This window comes from Cottoperca gobio, chromosome 22, assembly GCF_900634415.1.
Source record: "Cottoperca gobio chromosome 22, fCotGob3.1, whole genome shotgun sequence".
In the NCBI taxonomy this organism is placed as follows: Eukaryota; Metazoa; Chordata; class Actinopteri; order Perciformes; family Bovichtidae; genus Cottoperca; species Cottoperca gobio.
Window position 1 is genome coordinate 2,362,501 of NC_041376.1, and position 20,000 is coordinate 2,382,500.

At 45.4% G+C, this 20,000-nt stretch overlaps 2 protein-coding genes across 3 annotated transcripts in view; both read right to left on the reverse strand.

Moving 5' to 3' along the window:
- The window catches only part of lgmn (legumain), a 9,336-nt gene extending 5,391 nt beyond the window's left edge, over positions 1-3,945 (reverse strand). The window contains exons 1-6 of one of the 2 annotated variants that reach the window (XM_029461271.1): positions 3,790-3,945; positions 3,409-3,571; positions 2,846-2,943; positions 1,231-1,312; positions 1,059-1,141; positions 586-661 (exon numbers count right to left, since the gene is read on the reverse strand). In XM_029461271.1, the coding sequence (XP_029317131.1) occupies positions 586-661; positions 1,059-1,141; positions 1,231-1,312; positions 2,846-2,943; positions 3,409-3,555 (486 nt within the window). In that variant the 5' untranslated portion in view covers positions 3,556-3,571; positions 3,790-3,945. Of the gene's footprint in view, positions 1-585; positions 662-1,058; positions 1,142-1,230; positions 1,313-2,845; positions 2,944-3,408; positions 3,575-3,789 lie in introns of both variants that reach the window. The other variant, XM_029461270.1, reaches the window with a different exon arrangement.
- A 1,173-nt stretch (positions 3,946-5,118) lies between these two features.
- The window catches only part of pcnx1 (pecanex 1), a 41,053-nt gene continuing 26,171 nt past the window's right edge, over positions 5,119-20,000 (reverse strand). The window contains exons 16-37 of the mRNA XM_029460150.1: positions 19,092-19,202; positions 18,506-18,597; positions 17,856-17,965; positions 17,534-17,639; positions 17,287-17,379; positions 17,041-17,191; positions 16,593-16,734; positions 16,286-16,463; positions 16,071-16,179; positions 15,275-15,404; positions 15,132-15,190; positions 14,168-14,383; positions 12,967-13,220; positions 12,662-12,892; positions 12,279-12,379; positions 11,793-11,943; positions 11,482-11,712; positions 9,418-9,692; positions 9,159-9,337; positions 8,148-8,569; positions 7,881-8,021; positions 5,119-6,338 (exon numbers count right to left, since the gene is read on the reverse strand). Of these exons, the coding sequence (XP_029316010.1) occupies positions 6,198-6,338; positions 7,881-8,021; positions 8,148-8,569; positions 9,159-9,337; positions 9,418-9,692; positions 11,482-11,712; positions 11,793-11,943; positions 12,279-12,379; positions 12,662-12,892; positions 12,967-13,220; positions 14,168-14,383; positions 15,132-15,190; positions 15,275-15,404; positions 16,071-16,179; positions 16,286-16,463; positions 16,593-16,734; positions 17,041-17,191; positions 17,287-17,379; positions 17,534-17,639; positions 17,856-17,965; positions 18,506-18,597; positions 19,092-19,202 (3,623 nt within the window). The 3' untranslated portion in view covers positions 5,119-6,197. The remainder of the gene's footprint in view (positions 6,339-7,880; positions 8,022-8,147; positions 8,570-9,158; positions 9,338-9,417; positions 9,693-11,481; positions 11,713-11,792; positions 11,944-12,278; positions 12,380-12,661; positions 12,893-12,966; positions 13,221-14,167; positions 14,384-15,131; positions 15,191-15,274; positions 15,405-16,070; positions 16,180-16,285; positions 16,464-16,592; positions 16,735-17,040; positions 17,192-17,286; positions 17,380-17,533; positions 17,640-17,855; positions 17,966-18,505; positions 18,598-19,091; positions 19,203-20,000) is intronic.

Here is a 20,000-nt window from a genome sequence, read left to right on the forward strand (position 1 = left end):
AATCTGAAGTAGACTGAGATATAATTTGATGTAGACTGAGATATAATTTGATGTAGACTGAGCTATAATATGATGTAGACTGAGATATAATATGATGTAGACTGAGATATAATCTGATGTAGACTGAGTTATAATCTGATGTAGACTGAGATATAATCTGATGTAGACTGAGATATAATCTGATGTAGACTGAGATAGACTGAGATATAATCTGATGTAGACTGAGATATAATCTGAAGTAGACTGAGCTATAATCTGATGTAGACTGAGCTATAATCTGATGTAGACTGAGATATAATCTGATGTAGACTGAGATATAATCTGAAGTAGACTGAGCTATAATCTGATGTAGACTGAGCTATAATCTGATGTAGACTGAGATATAATCTAATGTAGACTGAGATATAATCTGATGTAGACTGAGATATAATCTGATGTAGACTGAGATATAATTTGATGTAGACTGAGATATAATCTGAAGTAGACTGAGATATAATTTGATGTAGACTGAGATATAATTTGATGTAGACTGAGATAATCTGATGAATGTTGAGTGAACACGAGCAGAAGGTAGAAACATCTCACGTCGTCATTGGGAAAGGCCAGAATCCCAGGCGCTCCGTGGTCAGCAAAGAACACGAACACGTGATCTTTGGGGCCGCTGCCAACACAAAGAGATGATGGAAACTAAAACCTGATGACCAAGATGTTGCGTCTGCCAGAGATTGACTTCTTCTCTACGCTCTTCTTTTACTTTATCACATTTCAAAACAGGCAATAAGAAATGTCCCAACTTTCTCTTCCTGTAAATTCACTTTACTCCAAATGTTAGTGACTGTAGTACAACTGAACAGCACCTTGTTCCCGTCGCTCGTAGTTATGTTTGTATTCATCTCAAACACTTTGTGTGTATTCTGTCAAAACAATCATACTACATGACACTTCATGGCGTGTTACACTGTGACAGTTAATATCATTGAACACAATTTAAACCCAAACGCTCACTAACTCCAGGATCTCCTGTGCAGGTGTGTGCAGGTTCTACACCTGTCACTTACCTTTTCAACACTTTTCCAGAGCCACCTTTGACATTTGAGGAGTCACCCTTCAGCACGGCCAGGAAGTTCTGTGGGGTCACGTCCTGCAGGAGACACATCAAGAGGTTTGTTTTCAACTGTGTTTGGATGTCAGAACATTTACTGAGGAGCTTTGCAGCACTGAAGCACTCACCTCCCCGGTGTAGTCTTTAGGAACCCCTTTGTACACATCTGTGCCATTCGGTCTGTTGATCACTATCCCGGGGGTGGGGTTACTGGGGGGGAATATGAGTCAGATATGCATAAGGAAGTGAAACTGAAAAACAACTTCAGCACCTGATCAGTGAATCATTCATCTGCTGCTCTGTCATCATGTCAGAGTCAGGATCTGGCACAGACTCCAGATCTGCAGGTTCGTTCACGGCAACAACAAGAATCTCTTGTGTGAGAAGCTGCAGTGGAAACTCTCACGAGTCCAACACAAGATGTCAGCCGAGTCTCACACACAAGGACCTGACCCACTTTATGTTCAGGTTCTGATGCGTGGACACACTGACCAGCGCTGAAGTGTGTCCCCACACACACACACACACACACACAGTATTTGAGTGTTTAGACTGTTAGACGTGTCACCAAAGATTATTTTCATTCTCCATTAATCTGCTAATTATTTTCTATAAAATGTCAGAAAACAAAGTTTTGTGCATCAAAGATATTCACTTTAATATAAAACAGAGAAAACAGAGAAAAGCAGGAAGAGGCTGAAAAATACAACTTTTAAAGACATTTCTGAATGAAAATGTCTTTAACGATTAATCGAACATCAAAACAGTTGCAGATTATTTTCTGTCGATGGTTTGACGAATCGTTGCAGCTCTACTGTGACACTCCTGCAGGTTGTTATAATACGAGAAGGTCAATGAACTGACTGGAGCAGTAACTGAGCAGTGAATGCAGCGCCAAATGAATTCTGCTGAGTCTGCACGTCACAGCGAGCGCTGCTCTTCAGTCGCCACGTCAGTGATTTAACTCCCAGTCTGAAGGACTCAAATGAGTTCCTCGTGACTCCACTCAGTGGATCTCTGTGACACGGCTGCTCGGACAATGAAGCACACAGCGGACACACTGTACACACACACTGTACACACTGCACACACACACACAAACATGTATGTGCGATCAGGAATAACACATAACTGGTTGTGTGATGAAGGATGTCGGGTGCTCGTGGAAAACCGGAATAAATATGAAGGCAATACCAAACATAAGAATAAGAAACTATTATTACGGTATAAAGTATATTCATTTTACATTCTGTTTTATTGTGTATGCAAATATTTAATAATATATTATTATTTATTTTTCATGTCTTAAGTATGTTGCGTGGTTGGAGGAGTTAATAACTATTTTTATTATATATTATAATAAAATTATTATTATATTATTAGAATATAGTATTATATTAGAATATTATTATAATATTATAATAATAATATTCCCATCATAGTTTTTTAGAGCCCAAACGTGTCACATCATCTTCAGGAGTCACACCCTCCTGGTTAAACTTTCACTTAATAACTTAATAACTTAATAACTTAATATTAATTAACTAGGAACGTCAGTGTTTGGATCAGGTTGTTCAGTAGTGGGTTAAAGGCTGTTATTTCTGTAACATTAAAGGGTTTAAGGAACAGTGTAATATCTGAGCCCGACATGTATTTGCATGTTCTACAAACAGAACGTTTTTTTCCCTTCAGGGGAAAGAAGAAGTTTCTGTAACACAAAGATCTGCAAACATGTCGACTCACTTCTCATTGTGTGCCAAGTCATCGAACATCATGACCACAATCTGCTCGTCCGGGATTCCATTCTTGTGGACGATCTGGTAGGCATGGCACGCATCGGCCTGAGAGAGAGACGTGTAGCGTCAGGTGGTCGCTGCCTTAAAGAGCCGTGTGCAGATTAGAGTGCATTGTGCACTTGTTCTTTCTTTTGTTTCATTTAGTTGTTGTTTGTTCGTTTATTTTAAGTGCCCATTTTTCACAGGTCATACGTTTATAAACCAAAACAATAAAATACCTACTAAAAAACATTTTTGCACTTTTTGTTTTTAGACCTTTTGGGCACTTTGTAGTTTCAGCTACTGCACAATGCATCTCAACTACTAGTTTATTATATGCAGTTAACACTGGTTACAATGCATCTTCTAAAAAACAAGAAATACATATTTATAAACCAGCTGCACATCTGTAGAAGGGAAGTGGCCTTATCAAATAACAATACTGATTCTAAAACAACCATTCCGTCATGCAAAGTTTGCACTTGATAAGGTGACTTTGTGGGGACAGATTGAAGGTCCTCTCTCTCTCACCTGGTGTCTGTAGTTGTACCAGCCGTTGGAGCCAGCTACAATCACCACCCAGTGCTTCCCACCGTCCGGGTCCTCCTGCGGGGGGGGGAACGCGCTCACCAGCCCGAGACTCAGGCCGAGCAGGACGGTGAAGACCGGCTTAAACATGTCTTCTGTGGAAGTGCTGCTGAATGACAGGCACAGTTAATAATCTCACATTAACAGAAACACGCCTGGATATCACATGACGATGTGCATTCCCGGAACCTAGCTAGCTTTTAGCACAACAAGCTAACATTAAGACTTTTTAAAGGACGGAGGACACAACTAATGTATTATATAATACTAATATAATATACGCCGAATTCATCCCAGTGGAATAACAAACAAAGATGTGTTTACCTTTTCTTTGTGGAGTCGGGGGGAGAGCCAGCAGTGAAGTAACTACATGGAGTCAGCGGGACTGTTTTATGTCATGTCGGGAAAACACGTTCATGTGGAATTCTCCCGTAGCAGCCAATCAGAGGGCTCGGGGGGCGGGGGTTAATGTGGAATTCTCCCGCAGCAGCCAATCAGAGGGCTCGGGGGGCGGGGCTTCACTGTAAACAGTCATGAGGTTGATGGCCAACCAAACACCAGAAAAACCAGAATATTATCATTTGTGAGGAAACAATCTCTTCCTGGTGGCTTTACTCAGTCACAGATAACATCACAATAACCTTTGTTGGTTGTTACAGCAACACAAAGACATCAATAGAACAGATACATAAATAGAGTAAAAGAATAAGAGGTATATACAAACTTAATGTTTGTGTCTTAATAGCAGTGGGAAGACAATTTTGAGGTACTTTACTTGCGTATTGGTCTTAGCTCGGCTCATTCTATCAGGCTACAAGGAATCTAGTGTGTTGACCTTGAATTAAACTTTGTTTAACTGTAATGCTTCAGTCTTAAGTGACAGGGCTGTTTTTTAACGTGCAGTAATGTGGTTTAGATGTCAGTCTTTGACACTCTGCTGTTATCAGGGCAGACAAATGTCCAAATATCCTCCACCATGAAAACGAGAGGTAACTTCTCAACACCTTAGGGAAAAACAACATATGTATATGTATCCACCTGCCACAACCTGAGAGATTCATTCACTCTGTATAACGTACTGTTTAAAGGGGATTGGTCATCTTATTATTCTTTCTGTTTGTCTCAATTAAAATCACTGCAGCTTATTCTAACACACGAGACAAAACTGAGAACTGTGATGCAGATCTGCTGAATGTTTACATCATATACTTACTGTTTACTGTTATATGTTCCCGATAAGACTTATCATGACAGACGAATCAATTTCTGTTGTACTTTTCTCCAGATAATTAAATTATAAGATGCAAAAGTAATAAAATGTGGAACAACTTGCACTTAAAATAGTTTAAAAGCAGATTCATGTAAGAATACGTGCCGTATATGAATGTCAGACCTGCAGATTCTTCACACATGACACCAATTTTGCAGCATGTTACACCCAGTTAAGCGGTCACAGTCCAGAAATGTCATATGATTGACTGCCATAAACTCTTCTATAAACCACAGCAGGTAACCCCATGAACTGCAACATCACACGACTGCACCTGCACATCACAAGTCTCCTGTTCACCTGATCTCACCTGCAACATTCTGTATCTTCACTTGTTGATGACTTTAATGTCCAAAAACACACAAACAATCAGAAGAGACGTATTAAAGTTGTCAGCAATAAATCAAGCTTTTATTTCTCCATATAGAAAAGAATTAAGTTAAATAGTGAAACAGTCCATCAAAAGTTTGGCGTCGTATTTTCAACCAATGGTCCTCAATACATTAACCTTCGTCTCCAAATGAAAAGAAGATGTAACAAAGTGTAAATACCATGTTCACAGTAATAAATATTGAAAAGAAAATCTTTTATACATTGACATTATATATATATATTTGTGTAAATATATATATATATATATTTATATAGATATATAATCATATACAGTAAAAAGTTATTTTCAAGTTTATCAAACATAAATTAGTAAAATAAAAATGGCTGAAAACAGAATGATTGCATTTCTTTTCATTCCCAAGGCAGTCGGTAACCGCGGCCAATCAGAGTCTGTAATAAATAAAAGGTGATAATATCTAAAGAATGTAGTGCATCGCTGTAAATAAAAAAAACTAAATAAAAATTATAGTGCAAGTTCTTTTTTTATCTTTGCGCAAAGTAATCTTGCAAATGTTTCAAACGGATCCAAACGGAATGACAACAATGAGACGGGAGCGCGCTGAGCTCTGCAACGTTCTCTGGAGTCTTGGCAGCGAAAAAGAAAAGTTTCCACGCGTGTGAAACCGTGGCAGATATTCAACACCGGGCTTGTTTTGGCAAATTACTTAAAGACAAACGAAACACAAAGAAACCTCCACGCGCTCTTTACACTCAGCTCGGTCACAATTGCCAACAAAATAGTCGATGAAATGCATAGAAATTATTCACCAGTCGCAAGAACTAACTTAACTTAAGGGTTGTTTACTGTCATGCAGCACTTCTGAGACGCAAAGCAAGGCAGATAGTGTGTGTGATGCAGTAAAGGATGTTGACGAACGTATGCTCTGCTTGCACTTTTCCCTGGCTTCCTTTCCCCCTCAGCGATAAGGAACGAGGGAGGGGGGAGAGCTCCCAATTCCTGTTTGTCTGCAGGCTCCTGCGTCCTGCTGAAAGTCGGGGAGGTCTGGCTTCACCTTCACACAAGCACATGTGTGTGTGTCTGTGTCTGTGTGATGTGCGCTTGCTCATCTCAAACCTCTGCACCCAACTCAATGACCCCAGTCTCAATAATGGGCACGAGCTTATCTTCCACCTGTACCAGCAGGATGGTCTTGTCGATATGGGAGCGATTGGCTGGGTCTCGGCTAAAAGGCACCCACCGGTGAATCACCTGCAGAGGGAAACAAGAGGCTCTGTGAGGGGAAGCATCTGATCAACGTCATCAGCTGTTTGTTACACAGCAAGTAGGTCACAGACATGACAATCATAGTTTAATCACATTTAGAGCAAAAGAGCTCATACAGAGTGTGTGTGTGTGTGTGTGTGTGTGTGTGTGTGTGTGTGTGAGAGAGCTGAAAGGATGTGACAAAACATCAGAAAAGGTCATATTTGCTTGTCCGCATTATAAGTAAAGGTTAACCCTTTGCAACCTGGACATGTGTTCCCATGTAAGGGTCTCATGGGGACACTGTGAAACTGGTCCAGTATTGAGCAGGAGAGCTGCAGACAACAGGAGAGCTGCAGACAGCTGCAGGAGAGCTGCAGACAACAGGAGAGCTGCAGACAGCTGCAGGAGAGCTGCAGACAACAGGAGAGCTGCAGACAACAGGAGAGCTGCAGACAGCTGCAGGAGAGCTGCAGACAACAGGAGAGCTGCAGACAACAGGAGAGCTGCAGACAGCTGCAGACTGCAGGAGAGCTGCAGAGAGCTGCAGAGAGCTGCAGAGAGCTGCAGAGAGCTGTAGAGAGCTGCAGAGAGCTGCAGACAGCTGCAGACAGCTGCAGACAACAGGAGAGCTGCAGACAGCTGCAGGAGAGCTGCAGACAACAGGAGAGCTGCAGACAACAGGAGAGCTGCAGACAGCTGCAGACTGCAGGAGAGCTGCAGAGAGCTGCAGAGAGCTGTAGAGAGCTGCAGAGAGCTGCAGACAGCTGCAGACAGCTGCAGACAACAGGAGAGCTGCAGACAGCTGCAGGAGAGCTGCAGACAACAGGAGAGCTGCAGACAACAGGAGAGCTGCAGACAGCTGCAGACTGCAGGAGAGCTGCAGAGAGCTGCAGAGAGCTGTAGAGAGCTGCAGAGAGCTGCAGACAGCTGCAGACAACAGGAGAGCTGCAGACAGCTGCAGGAGAGCTGCAGACAACAGGAGAGCTGCAGACAGCTGCAGACAGCTGCAGACAACAGGAGAGCTACAGACAGCAGGAGCGACACAAGCTGCAATGCAATCCTTCTGTCACTGTACGTCTACAAGAAGTTTGTTTAGCTGCCGACAGCCTCAGATTGTTATTATTGTCTGAAGTGTCTGAAAACATTATGAAAAGGAGCCTACAGAGAAATAAAAACTCTTTCCTCTTCACTTGATCCAGTGTGTTTGTTATCGTCTCACCACGTCTCGTTCTGAAATCTTCCTCATGCACATTGTGGAAGTCATCTTATAATTCAGCCACGATATGAACATCTTTCATCTTCACTTTCTGTCCAACACGACAAACTGACACTGAAACTCTCCAACGCTCACAGCGCTGTCTCCAGATGACACAATAACAAACTGGATCAAGTGAAAGTTAAACCTTTTATTTCACTTATAATAACCTAAAGTGCCCGTTTAGCAGCTGCAGCGCTCTCGCTCTATACTTGTTGTACTCATTAGACACAGAACATGGGACATCATGTCCCAGGTTGAAAGATGCTGAAGTCATAAAGTGGACTTACATGTCCTTCCATGCCCTCGCAGGGGCTCCAGTCCCTCCAGCAGGTCCGTCCTGCTCTTAGTCTCATCGTCTCGTCAGGCCACTGCAGCTCCCGCCGCTTCGATAAGTTGATGTTCTCCAGCACCTGACTGATGTCCGCAACCTGAGAGACGTCAGAGAAGCATCACATTTACATCCCAGCAGGACGGAGGGCTGACATATATTATCTATTTAACTTCAAATTCAGACGACAGAGGTGCTTTTGTTTCTTTACAGTATTTCTACAAACCTGCACTCTGTAGGAGATGTCGTCTCTGCGCACGGTGGAGATGGTGGGGTTGTGTTGCTGCGGGTGGTGGTAGTAGTGATGATGCTGGCTGTTGGGATCAGGCACGGAGCAGCACATGCCCTCGTTGCCCAGGAGCCCCACCAGCGTGTGGCGTTTGCAGGGAGGGATGCTGTGGCTGGAGAGGGAGGCGGTGGGGTCGGAGGTGGAGCCCAGCCGGAGCTGCAGGGAGGTGGGGAGCGTGCGCAGAGACAGCTGGCTGGTGGAGGAGCGTCGGCAGGGCTCCAGGCCGGTGGTGGAGGTGCGCAGGGAGGAGTGGCGGCTGCTGCTGTAGCGGTACGACGACGACTGGCTGGCGACAGAAGCTCGAGCAGGAGAGTGTCGAACTAAACCCGACTGCACAGACTGAGAGCTCTGGCTGGTGCCTGCACAGGGAGCGTGTGGAAGCAGCAACACAGGAGACGACATGAAGAAATAATAAATAACAAGTAATAATTAAAGCAACAGGACGAGTGACGCTGGATCCTAAATCTCCCACAATGCAACTCGATAGTGTCTTTCATCAGACTGCCTTTAAATAGTTTCATCCTTCAAACTACACAAAACTAATGTCAACACTTTGAAGTATTAAAGTGTATTTAAGTTAATGTTTACTGGTGACATTTAAACTAGAGCTGAACATCTAATAACTCCAGAAGCAACACTTCCTGACACATGACCACCAGAAGCAACACTTCCTGACACATGACCACCAGAAGCAACACTTCCTGACACATGACCACCAGAAGCAACACTTCCTGACACATGACCACCAGAAGCAACACTTCCTGACACATGACCAGTGATATTCATTAAAGAAAGTGGATTTAACTAAATTATTATTTTTATTCAAATTGAGAATTTTGTTTGATGATCTCATAAAATACGACAACAAACATTCAAAACCTTTAATAGAAGCTTCCAATGTAAAATGATCATTTGTGATATTATTATTGATATTATTCGTGCTCTCACCCAGAGTGTGCGGCTGGTATGTGTGGGAGGGGGGCGGTCCGGAGGTCCCGCCCTGCGACACTGAGCTCTGCTGAGAATCGCCCCCCGTCCCGTTCCCGCTGCCACAGGACATCCCCCCTGCATCCGAGTCCTCGATGTTCCCTCCGCTGTTACAGCCGGCGCCACAGCCTTTACGTAACCTACAGAACAAAAGTTTACTATCCATTGACCAGTTATTACGAGCCGCACGTTAACCTCTCAAGTGCAGAGAGCAACAAACCTGTGCCAGGTGCTGACCACAAAGTTTCGGATGTTCCCGATGCTGATGGGGCCGCCCAGGATGTGTCCGAGCTGGGGGTGCGAGTTGCAGTAGGAGGTGGTGAGCGGAGAGACGTAGATGGGATATCCGATGGGCTGGTCACACGACGAGTTGATCATGTTTCTCAGAGCCTGCTTGGCGTTCTGGATACTGCCGCGCTCCGGGTTTCTGTTTCTCAGGAACACCAGCTCCTGCTGCTGCCCGGCCCAAAGGCCTCGCACACATTCTTTATTCACCTGCAGCACAACGGGTGAAGGTTACTGTGGTTACTGGCTGACCTGCTGATCACTGCTCAGATAGCTTTGCTTGGTGTTTTAAATATTCTACTGTTTGTGCATCCTATCACCACCACATCACCATCATATCATCACCACATCACCATCATATCACCACCATATAACCACCACCACATAACCACATCACCACCACATCATCATCATATCATCATCATGTCACCACCACATCACCATCATATCACCACCACATCACCACCACATAACCACCACATAACCACATCACCACCACATAACCACCACATAACCACATCACCACCACCACATAACCACATCACCACCACATAACCACATCACCACCACATCATCATCATGTCACCACCACATCACCACCACCACACCATCATATCATCATCATGTCACCACCACATCACCACCACCACACCATCATATCATCATCATGTCACCACCACATCACCATCATGTCACCACCATATCATCATCATGTCACCACCACATCACCATCATATCACCACCACATCATCATCACATCACCATCACATCACCACCACATCATCATCACATCACCATCATATCATCATCATGTCACCACCACATCACCATCATATCACCACCACATCACCATCATGTCACCACCACCACACCATCATATCACCACCACATCACCATCATATCACCACCACATCATCATCACATCACCATCATATCATCATCATGTCATCACCACCACATCACCACCACATCATCATCATATCACCACCACATCACCATCATGTCACCACCATATCACCATTATATCATCATCATGTCACCACCACATCACCATCATGTCACCACCATATCACCATCATGTCACCACCACATCACCACCACCACACCATCATATCACCACCACATACACCATCATGTCTCACCACCATATCACCACCACCAACACCATCAACACCACCCACATACCCACCCACCATCACCATCATATCAATCATCATGTCACCACCATATCACCACCACATCACCACCACATCATCATCAATATCACCACCATATCACCACCACATCACCATCATGTCACCACCACCACACCACCACACTCACACCATCATGTCACCACCAATCACCATATATCATCAACTGTCACCACACAATCACCATCATACCACCCATATCACATGGCACCACCACATCACCACCACAACACCACAATCACCACCACATCACACAGATCAACCACAGATCCCCACCACAACACCATCATCTAAAAACACCACCACAACACACAGCAACCACACATAACCACAACACAGCATATCACCACCACATCACCACCCATCTCAAACCAAACACCACCATATCACCCCACCACACCAACACACACACCACCCATCAACACCCACATCACCACCATACACAACCACCTCACATCACCATCATGTCACCACCACCACACCATCATATCACCACCACATCACCATCATGTCAACCACCACATCACCATCATATCATCATGTCACCACCATATCACCACCACATCACCACCACATCATCATCACATCACCACCACCACATCACCACCACTATCACCACCACATCACCACCACATCATCATCATATCACCACCACCACATCACCACCACATCACCACCACATCATCATCATATCACCACCACCACATCATCATCACATCACCACACCACATCATCATCACATCACCACCACCACATCACCAGCACCACACATCAACAGCAGCAACAATCAAAGGTTCACTTCTCACCTTGATGACACGGAAGCTGAGGTATCGTCGATTCAGCATAATGATTTTGTACTCGTTGGTTCCTTCGTCGAGGACGTGGCGCAGGGCGAGGAGCGACGGGGAGTTGGACAGCACAGCGCTCCTCCAGGCCGGGTCGCCCTCGTGAGCGATGACCAGGTTCTGCTGGTGGGAGGAGATCGCCTCGAAAAGAACCGCCGGCTCATCGTACTCGTCCGGGGACGTGAAGTGATCCTGGAGAACAAACGTGTCGTTACGGATCAAATGTGACCCGAGAACGAGGTCTTGACGGCGCGACACCCGCAGCCTCTCACCTGGTGTAGTTTCAGAGACATTCGGATTCCAGGCACCACGACCTTCCTCAGCAGTTCCATGTCTGCGAAGATCCACTCGTCTCGCACCGAAGAGATGCGGAAATCTCCCTTAAACAAGGCGTGAAGTCCGTAAAGGAAAGACTCCAGGTTACTGTGGAGACGAGAGGACGCCAAGTAAGTTCATCCAGATCACAGGCAGGGAAGCAGGAAGGGACACGGGGGTTGCATGTGTATGTAGTAAAGATCTAATAAAGAACGTTTTATTCTTTTTACAGCAAACATCTCGGTGTTTCCGTCTGCACTAAAACTAAATGCTTGTTCTGCACGTAAAGAGACCTCACCTGTCTGAAGATAAACCTGCAGGATTTACTGTAAGTGTCTTCGGACACAAGCGTGGGATAAATGAACTGTGATGTTACATACATCAGTGAACTCTTCAAGCATCCTGAGAGCTTCTGATTATAATGAAGATGACTCAATAACAACCTGGACATGTGATGGGCAGCTGTTCCCAGAGCTCTCCTCCCCAACACACACAGGCCGAAGCAGAGCAGCACCAGAGCCGAGTCCTTCTCGCTGTCCAGCGGCTGCAGAGACAGAGACGATTCATCAGATCACATCAGTGCTCACAGCGTGAGGAACATGGATCTTAAAGATCATTGTTGCACCCTGAAGTCACTTCTGTGTTTTGAGGATATACATGTAGTCACTACTTTCTACTTGAATTCAAAGGAGTTGCTAATGAGTCACTAGAAACACATCTGGTTCTGGGATGTGAACTCTTGCTCAGCCCTCTACATATCGATAAACAACCCGTATGGAATATAATATATAAGAGTGTTTTGGTTCCGGCCTGATGGAGACTTTACCGCGGGCCTGCGAGAGTTGCAGTACTGGATCCAGCCCAGGTACACGACGCAGAAGCTGTCCCTGGAGACGCCCGCCAGCCGGTGGTCGTAGTCCTCGTCGATGTTGGGATTGAAGGTTGGATCCAGGTCCACGTAGTTCCTCTCTCGACACCCTCGCAGGCCGTCTCTCATGGTCTCATTAGCCAGCCACTCTTCTAGCTTGGGGGAGGCGATGACATAGTAGATGATGCCCTGAGAACAGGAAGAGATGAAGCGTTGAGATGTGAAGAGAAGTCTTCTCTTCACAGTGCAGCTGCTTCCCTCACCTTCACGTAGTAGGTGGTCAGGATGCGTCGTAGGTCGAACACCTGCAGCATGGAGGCGGCGCTGTTATCGGTGATGCTGTAGCCCTCCAGCACGTATTTGGTGACCAGCACCTCCCAGGCCAGCCAGCGCTGTCCGAAGGCAGCGTTAAAGGAGAGGATGTGGGGGAGGTGGCCCGGCTCGCAGCAGCAGCAGCCCTCGTCTTCCTCCACGCCCTCAGTGATGGCCTCCACCTCCCGCTGCTGGCAGTACGTTCCTGCGCAGGGAAACATCAACACGTTCATACAGAATGCTGCGATGCACACGACACGATGTGGAGAAGAATATTGATAAACCTTCGAGAAACTAATCTGAAACTATATCGTAAAAATATCATTTCATTCAAGTTTTACTTTTTTAGCTAAAATAAAAACGGAGACATGATTTTCTGCCGACTCGTGACATCGACAGAGATGTGGCAATAACAAGCACGTGATTTAAATACTGCAGCAGATCAAATGTTATTTAACTCTTTACGTCATCAGGTGGAATGTTTTACAGCGAAAGAGCACGAATCTAAACATTGTGGACATATTGTACAAACTGCTGCTTATGTTTGACTGTAACTCAAATCTGTTTCCCCAGCGAACCCGTCTCAACGTCACACTTTATAATCTGCTTGAAAACAACGCTGACGCACTGAGATGTTGCAAGAAAACGGTGACAGTTAAAAAAGTTGCTGACTGATGAGTCTGTGAAAGGTTCAGTGTCACATGCACATGTGTCAGCAGGTCACGCTGTGGCTGCAGAACAGCTGATCACACGTGCACAGCTGTTCAGACTGGACCAACATGCTGCAGAGTCCCAACAGGAAATACTGAGCCACATTCAGAACATCATATCATGTATATCAAATATGGTTTGGAGAGTTGCAATCTCGAAGAACATAATCAGATGTTCAACACTAACGTAATAACTCTCTGTGCATGTAGAGGTACAACCTTCATCACGATGCTACAGATGTTTCCTCGTAACCAATTTATACTTTTCTTATGTCTTTACAGATTTACTAAATTAAGTTGCATGATTAAAACTCTGTTAGTGTGAAAGTAGCCAGTTGTTAAGAACGTAGGAAGCAGCTGCAAGTCCACTTCAATTGTTTGTATCTCGACTAGAAGTCCATTTACTGTTAACCGAGTTCCTCTTCCCTCTGTGACCCCTCACCTCTGAACTCCAGCCCTCGGAGCTGAAAGGTGACCAGGCCGTTGCCGATCTCGATGAGATGCACGAGAGCGTTCAGGTAGTCGGAGGCCAGGATGAAACAGTCGCCGGTGCTGAAGTTGCCCCATCGACCCAGCAGCAGGTCCCCACACAGGCTGTGCTGCAGGGAGCGGGTCAGGTGCTCGTAGAAGATGGAGTTCAAATTGTTGTCATCAGAGCCTGAAGAGGAGAAGACGAAGGTCGATTAGTAAAACTCATTTTATATTTGAATAAACTGAAGATTTAAAGCAGTTTCCTGTAAAGAATCCACCTTTTTAGCCTCAAACCATAAAGTGTGACACCCGGCACCACAACTACCTTTTTTATATTTATATTTATATTATATTATATATATATATATATATATATATATATATATATATATATATATATATATACCACAACTACCTTTTTTATATTATATATATATATATATATACATACATACATATATACACACACCACAACTACCTTTTATATATATATATATATTTATTATAACGACGTATTGTTCCAGATATAATCAAATAAACAACATTATTATATATTATTTTAACACCAATTTATGGCAATGATATAAAAATATAACAGCATAATAATGCAAATACATCCTTTCAAAGAGCAATTAACTTTTAATTATTAAGAAGACATTGGAATTGGAATGTGAAAAATAATTTTAAATAAATAAATAAAAAAGATTTAAAAAGAATTTTTAAAACTTAAAAAAAAAGATTAAAATAAATAAATAAATTCTTTTAAAAATGTAAATAAAAAAAGATTTAAAAAAATAAAAATAAAATAAAGATACAAATAATAATACTAAAAATAAACTGGACTAAAAACAGATTCTCATAATTTGCCAAAATGAAATTCTGCTGTATGTTACAGATGTTTTACCAGTTCACCAGAATGAAAGCTATCGTGTCACCTGGGTTTCTGTCGAGCTGCGAGGCCAGCCGAGTGTTGGAGTGATCCACTCTCTTCGTGCTGCAAACACAGACGTCGCTTCAGAGACATATTCACAGAAACTGTTTCAGATTAAAGTGAAAGGATTTTAAAACGTGCCCCTACTTGTAGTCTCTCTCCCAGAACTTGACGGGCCGGACGTAGGAGGTGATGAAGATGGCGCTGCCCAGGAAGGGGTTGAGGGGGGTGGAGAAGACTGCAGACACGACTGCCTGGACAAACAGCATGGCAGAGTCTGGGGGGGGGGGCTCGGGTCAAGGATCACTTCAGACACATATATACCATACATTTAGATTCATGGATAAGAGTGGGTTTATAAGAGGGATGCATCACATATTCTAAAAGTTCTAATGATCTCTGCCTTTAAGCTTTTACTGTGTGTTTGTATTTAATGCTATCGACCTGCTGACGCAGATGAGAAGGACATGATGACTCAGGTGCTCACGTTACCTGATGATACCTGATGTCTGCTCTTAGATAAATAAACATTGATCAGGCTGATGGGAAATTCATATTATTCTGATGATAGGAAGCCAAATATCTTTCAGCGACACACTCCACTCCAGCAGGGGGCGGCATGCACCTGTACAGTTGGATTATAATGGCCAGCGAACAGAGAGAAGAACAATCACAGCTGAGAAAACATGGCTGCTGTCGGTGATGCACATGTGAAGAGTCAGAACTCTTCTGTGTTCACGTTTTGTTATCGGGGATGTCCGTTACATTTGGTTGCAGTATTAAATCATGCATCTTTTCCTGCCCTCAGGTCGTCTTAACATTCAGGTTATTAAAAACACATCTGAACACACTGTACTTCCATCACCACCAGAGCTCCTGTGGCCGCTCTGCCTGAGACACAGTGTGCAGTGCAAGACGAGAGGAAGGGCAGCAGGAAGGATACGAGGCACCGCAAAGGGCTGAGCAAAGGCGTGGAAGGCTGAGCCCCATGTGATCTGCCAGGGGGCGATGTAGGTGTAGACAAAGTGCAGCTTGTAGAACAGCTCCCACATCTGTCCATCACAAAGAAAAGGCAGCGACATCATCCTCTGACTGCATCATCCAAACACCTCACATTCACTTCATCAAGTCTCTCACAGCTCATCACATTCCTCTCACCTTGCTGAAGACGATGGACATGACGAAGAGGTCGAGCAGCAGCGTCTCTGACAGATGGCGGTAGTCGAAGGTGAAGAAGAGGACGGTGAAGAGGATGGTCACGTACTGGTACGTGGGGCTGCTGTACGAGGACCGGAGCAGCTTCAGGCCGGCCACCGTGATCATCAGAGCGCCCACCCTGAAGACGGGAGGAAGCTACTGGTTACTTACAGGATGATGATGTAATAAGATCAGATTTAAAGAGCGCACACTGCGACGCTCTGCTCGTGTTACAGACACGAAGGTAAGAAGCAGGAAGAAGTCTCACTCGGTGTCCAGTCTCTTTGGACTGGCGAGCTCTCTGGCGCTGCCACTCAGCTCGTTGAGGATGACGAGTGGATAAAGAACGTTCTTCTCCACAAACAGAAGCCACACGTGAAGCTTTTCAAACCACATCACATGAGCTGCGTCTGAGGAGCGAGACGGGGGGGTTACAAACCGCACAGCAGAACAGGAAGACTGAGACAAAGTACTGTTAAAGTTACTACGAGGAACTTTGATCTCATTATGAAACAGCAGCTCCTCCGCCGGCACCTCGCTGCTGGAGGGAAGGAGAAGCGAGACGGAGCGGGGAGACGACACGCTGCTGCAGTGAGGCGTTCTAAAGGGACCCTTATGCTTGGAGACACAGGGGGCGTCCACGTCAACACAGAATGTGTTCCTTGTAGTAACTTTAATAAACACAAACAGCTTCTGGAGCCACGCGATGCACTTACCCCGGACTTCAAACTGATAGTACTCCTTGGTCTTGAGCAGAGGGTGAGAGAAGCAGTACCAGGGCAGCTGCTTACGCACCTGAGGCAGCAGGTAGTGTGTGAGCAGCCCCACCGTCCCCAGCAGTGCGTACAGGACATAACTGAGGAAAGGCTGAAGGACACAGAACACACGGATAAACATCTGGCAGACATGTGCACTCACTTCTTTTTACTCCCCAAAGCTCTGCACTGAGAGAACACGAGTACCTGCAGCGCGATGAAGACTGTGCTGACGTGGATGGCGAAGTAAAGGACTGCAATGACCACACACACGATCAGGTCCGACTGCAGACGCTCGTTCTGCACACACACACACACACACACACACACACACACACACACACACACACACACACACACACACACACACACACACACACCTTTAACAAATGTAATCTATATTTCCACACATCCCAGTTGTAGTAGAGCCCCCGGCGTGTGACGCTGAACTCACCACCGAGGCCCGGAGCTTCTCCGGCAGAGGGTCCTGCACTTCTGACAGAGGGTCCTCCGGGTTCTTGTCTTTTAAATTGGGCACAATCTTGGACTGTATCAGCGAGCTGTAGCAGATGAAAAGTAATAAACAAGCATTAGCCGGTTCAGTGCCCGTGAACCTCCGGGGGGGGGGGGGGGGGGGGCTTCTTTAATATGGACTCCTTCTGGCAGATGTCACCAGACGGTGAGACACGTCCATCAGTGCAAGACCTCCTCACACACTCAGGATCAAACACACTTTGACATTAGTGTTGAACACACACAGCATCTCATGAACTCACATGAGGACAGACGGGTCGCCGCTCTGCCGGCTCAGGTGGTACGACACGGCGACCAGGAGGCCGCAGAAGACGGAGAACAACACGGGGATGTGATGAGGCTCCCACGTCTCCTGCACACAGTGAACACATCACATTAAAGATCTGCTGTGTAACACATGGAGGACGTGATGACCTTCAGTCTGAAGCAATGAAGACAAGATTTAACATTAAAGTCCTAAAGAGATTAAAAAGTATCGTTCTAAAGATAATTATCAAGACTCCATGAAACAAATATGAGAAAGAGCAAATAAATGAAATAATATGTTAGAAAGCGACAGAAGTCGCTCGTCTCACTTTGATACGAAACGACAGAAAACTTGTGATTTATTTTTGGTTCACTGATGAAGACGAGACGACGAGGGAGCGGCTGCTCAGACGAACAGCCGAGATATGAAGGTGCTAAACATTTAGATGATCCAGTGACGAGAGGGAGGGGCTGATCTCTGAGATGACTGGATGCTCTTGTGACGTTGTTGATCTTATTTACTGCTCCAACAATAACACAGCAGCAACACTGATCACCGTGACAACACAGTGTTCGACCAGCTGACGGCTTTAAACTGGACTTAAACTGCCTCTCGATGGGATGCAGAGCGTGGTGGGCTTCTCACCTTCAGGGCTCCGTAGCAGAAGCCATAAAGCAGAGCGACGGTGACGACGCTGCGCAGGATGCTGTACAGCGCTGACAGAAGGCTTGTGGAGGCTGCAGGGAGCACAGAGCGGCATGTCAGCAATGAGAGCCATCGGCACAATGCAAATCACCACTTATGGTGTGTGAGAGTGTGTGAGAGTGTGTGAGAGTGTGAGAGTGTGTGTGAGTGTGTGTGAGAGTGTGTGAGAGTGTGTGAGAGTGTGTGAGTGTGTGTGAGTGTGTGTGAGAGTGTGTGAGAGTGTGTGAGAGTGTGTGAGAGTGTGTGAGAGTGTGTGAGTGTGTGTGAGTGTGTGTGAGAGTGTGTGAGAGTGTGTGAGTGTGTGTGAGAGTGTGTGAGAGTGTGTGAGAGTGTGTGAGAGTGTGTGAGAGTGTGTGAGAGGTGTGTGAGAGTGTGTGAGAGTGTGTGAGAGTGTGTGAGTGTGTGTGAGAGTGTTGTGAGAGTGTGAGAGTGTGTGAGAGTGTGTGAGTGTGTGTGAGAGTGTGTGTGAGAGTGTTGTCTCGTCGTGCAGAGGTCAGAGTCACCCCTGCAGATACAAGTCACTCACCATTGCCCCCGAACACATGAATGTCCAGCTGCTCAAAGATGTACATGACGAATGTGTTGACCTGCGGCAGGAGCCCCACGAAGAAGATGATGGGGAAACACAGAGTGAAGACTGCAGGAGACACACACACACACACACACACACACACACACACACACACACACACACACACACACACACACACACACACACACACACACACACACACACACACACACACACACACACACACACACACGTTGAAGCTTCGATCGTCTGTCGTCTTGTTTTATGACGTCATCTCCCTCAAAAACAATCCTCGAATAAAACCTCCAATTTGAATAAAGTGATTAATCAGATTATTGAGTATTAGATCCACTTAACGAGAGTCACTCTGTGTGTGTGTGTGTCTGTGTGTGTCTCTGTGTCTCTCTGTGTGTGTCTCTGTGTGTGTGTCTGTGTGTGTCTCTGTGTCTCTCTGTGTGTGTCTCTGTGTGTGTGTCTCTGTGTGTGTCTCTGTGTGTCTCTCTGTGTGTGTCTCTGTGTCTCTGTGTGTCTCTGTGTGTGTGTCTCTGTGTGTGTCTCTGTGTGTCTCTCTGTGTGTGTCTCTGTGTCTCTGTGTGTCTCTCTGTGTGTGTCTCTGTGTGTATCTCTGTGTGTCTCTGTGTGTATCTCTGTGTGTCTCTGTGTGTCTCTCTGTATGTGTCTCTGTGTGTATCTCTGTGTGTCTCTGTGTGTATCTCTGTGTGTCTCTGTGTCTCTCTGTGTGTGTCTCTGTGTGTGTGTCTGTGTGTCTCTGTGTCTCTCTGTGTCTCTCTGTGTGTGTGTCTCTGTGTGTGTGTCTCTGTGTGTGTGTCTCTGTGTGTATCTCTGTGTGTCTCTGTGTCTCTCTGTGTGTGTCTCTCTGTGTGTGTCTCTGTGTGTGTCTCT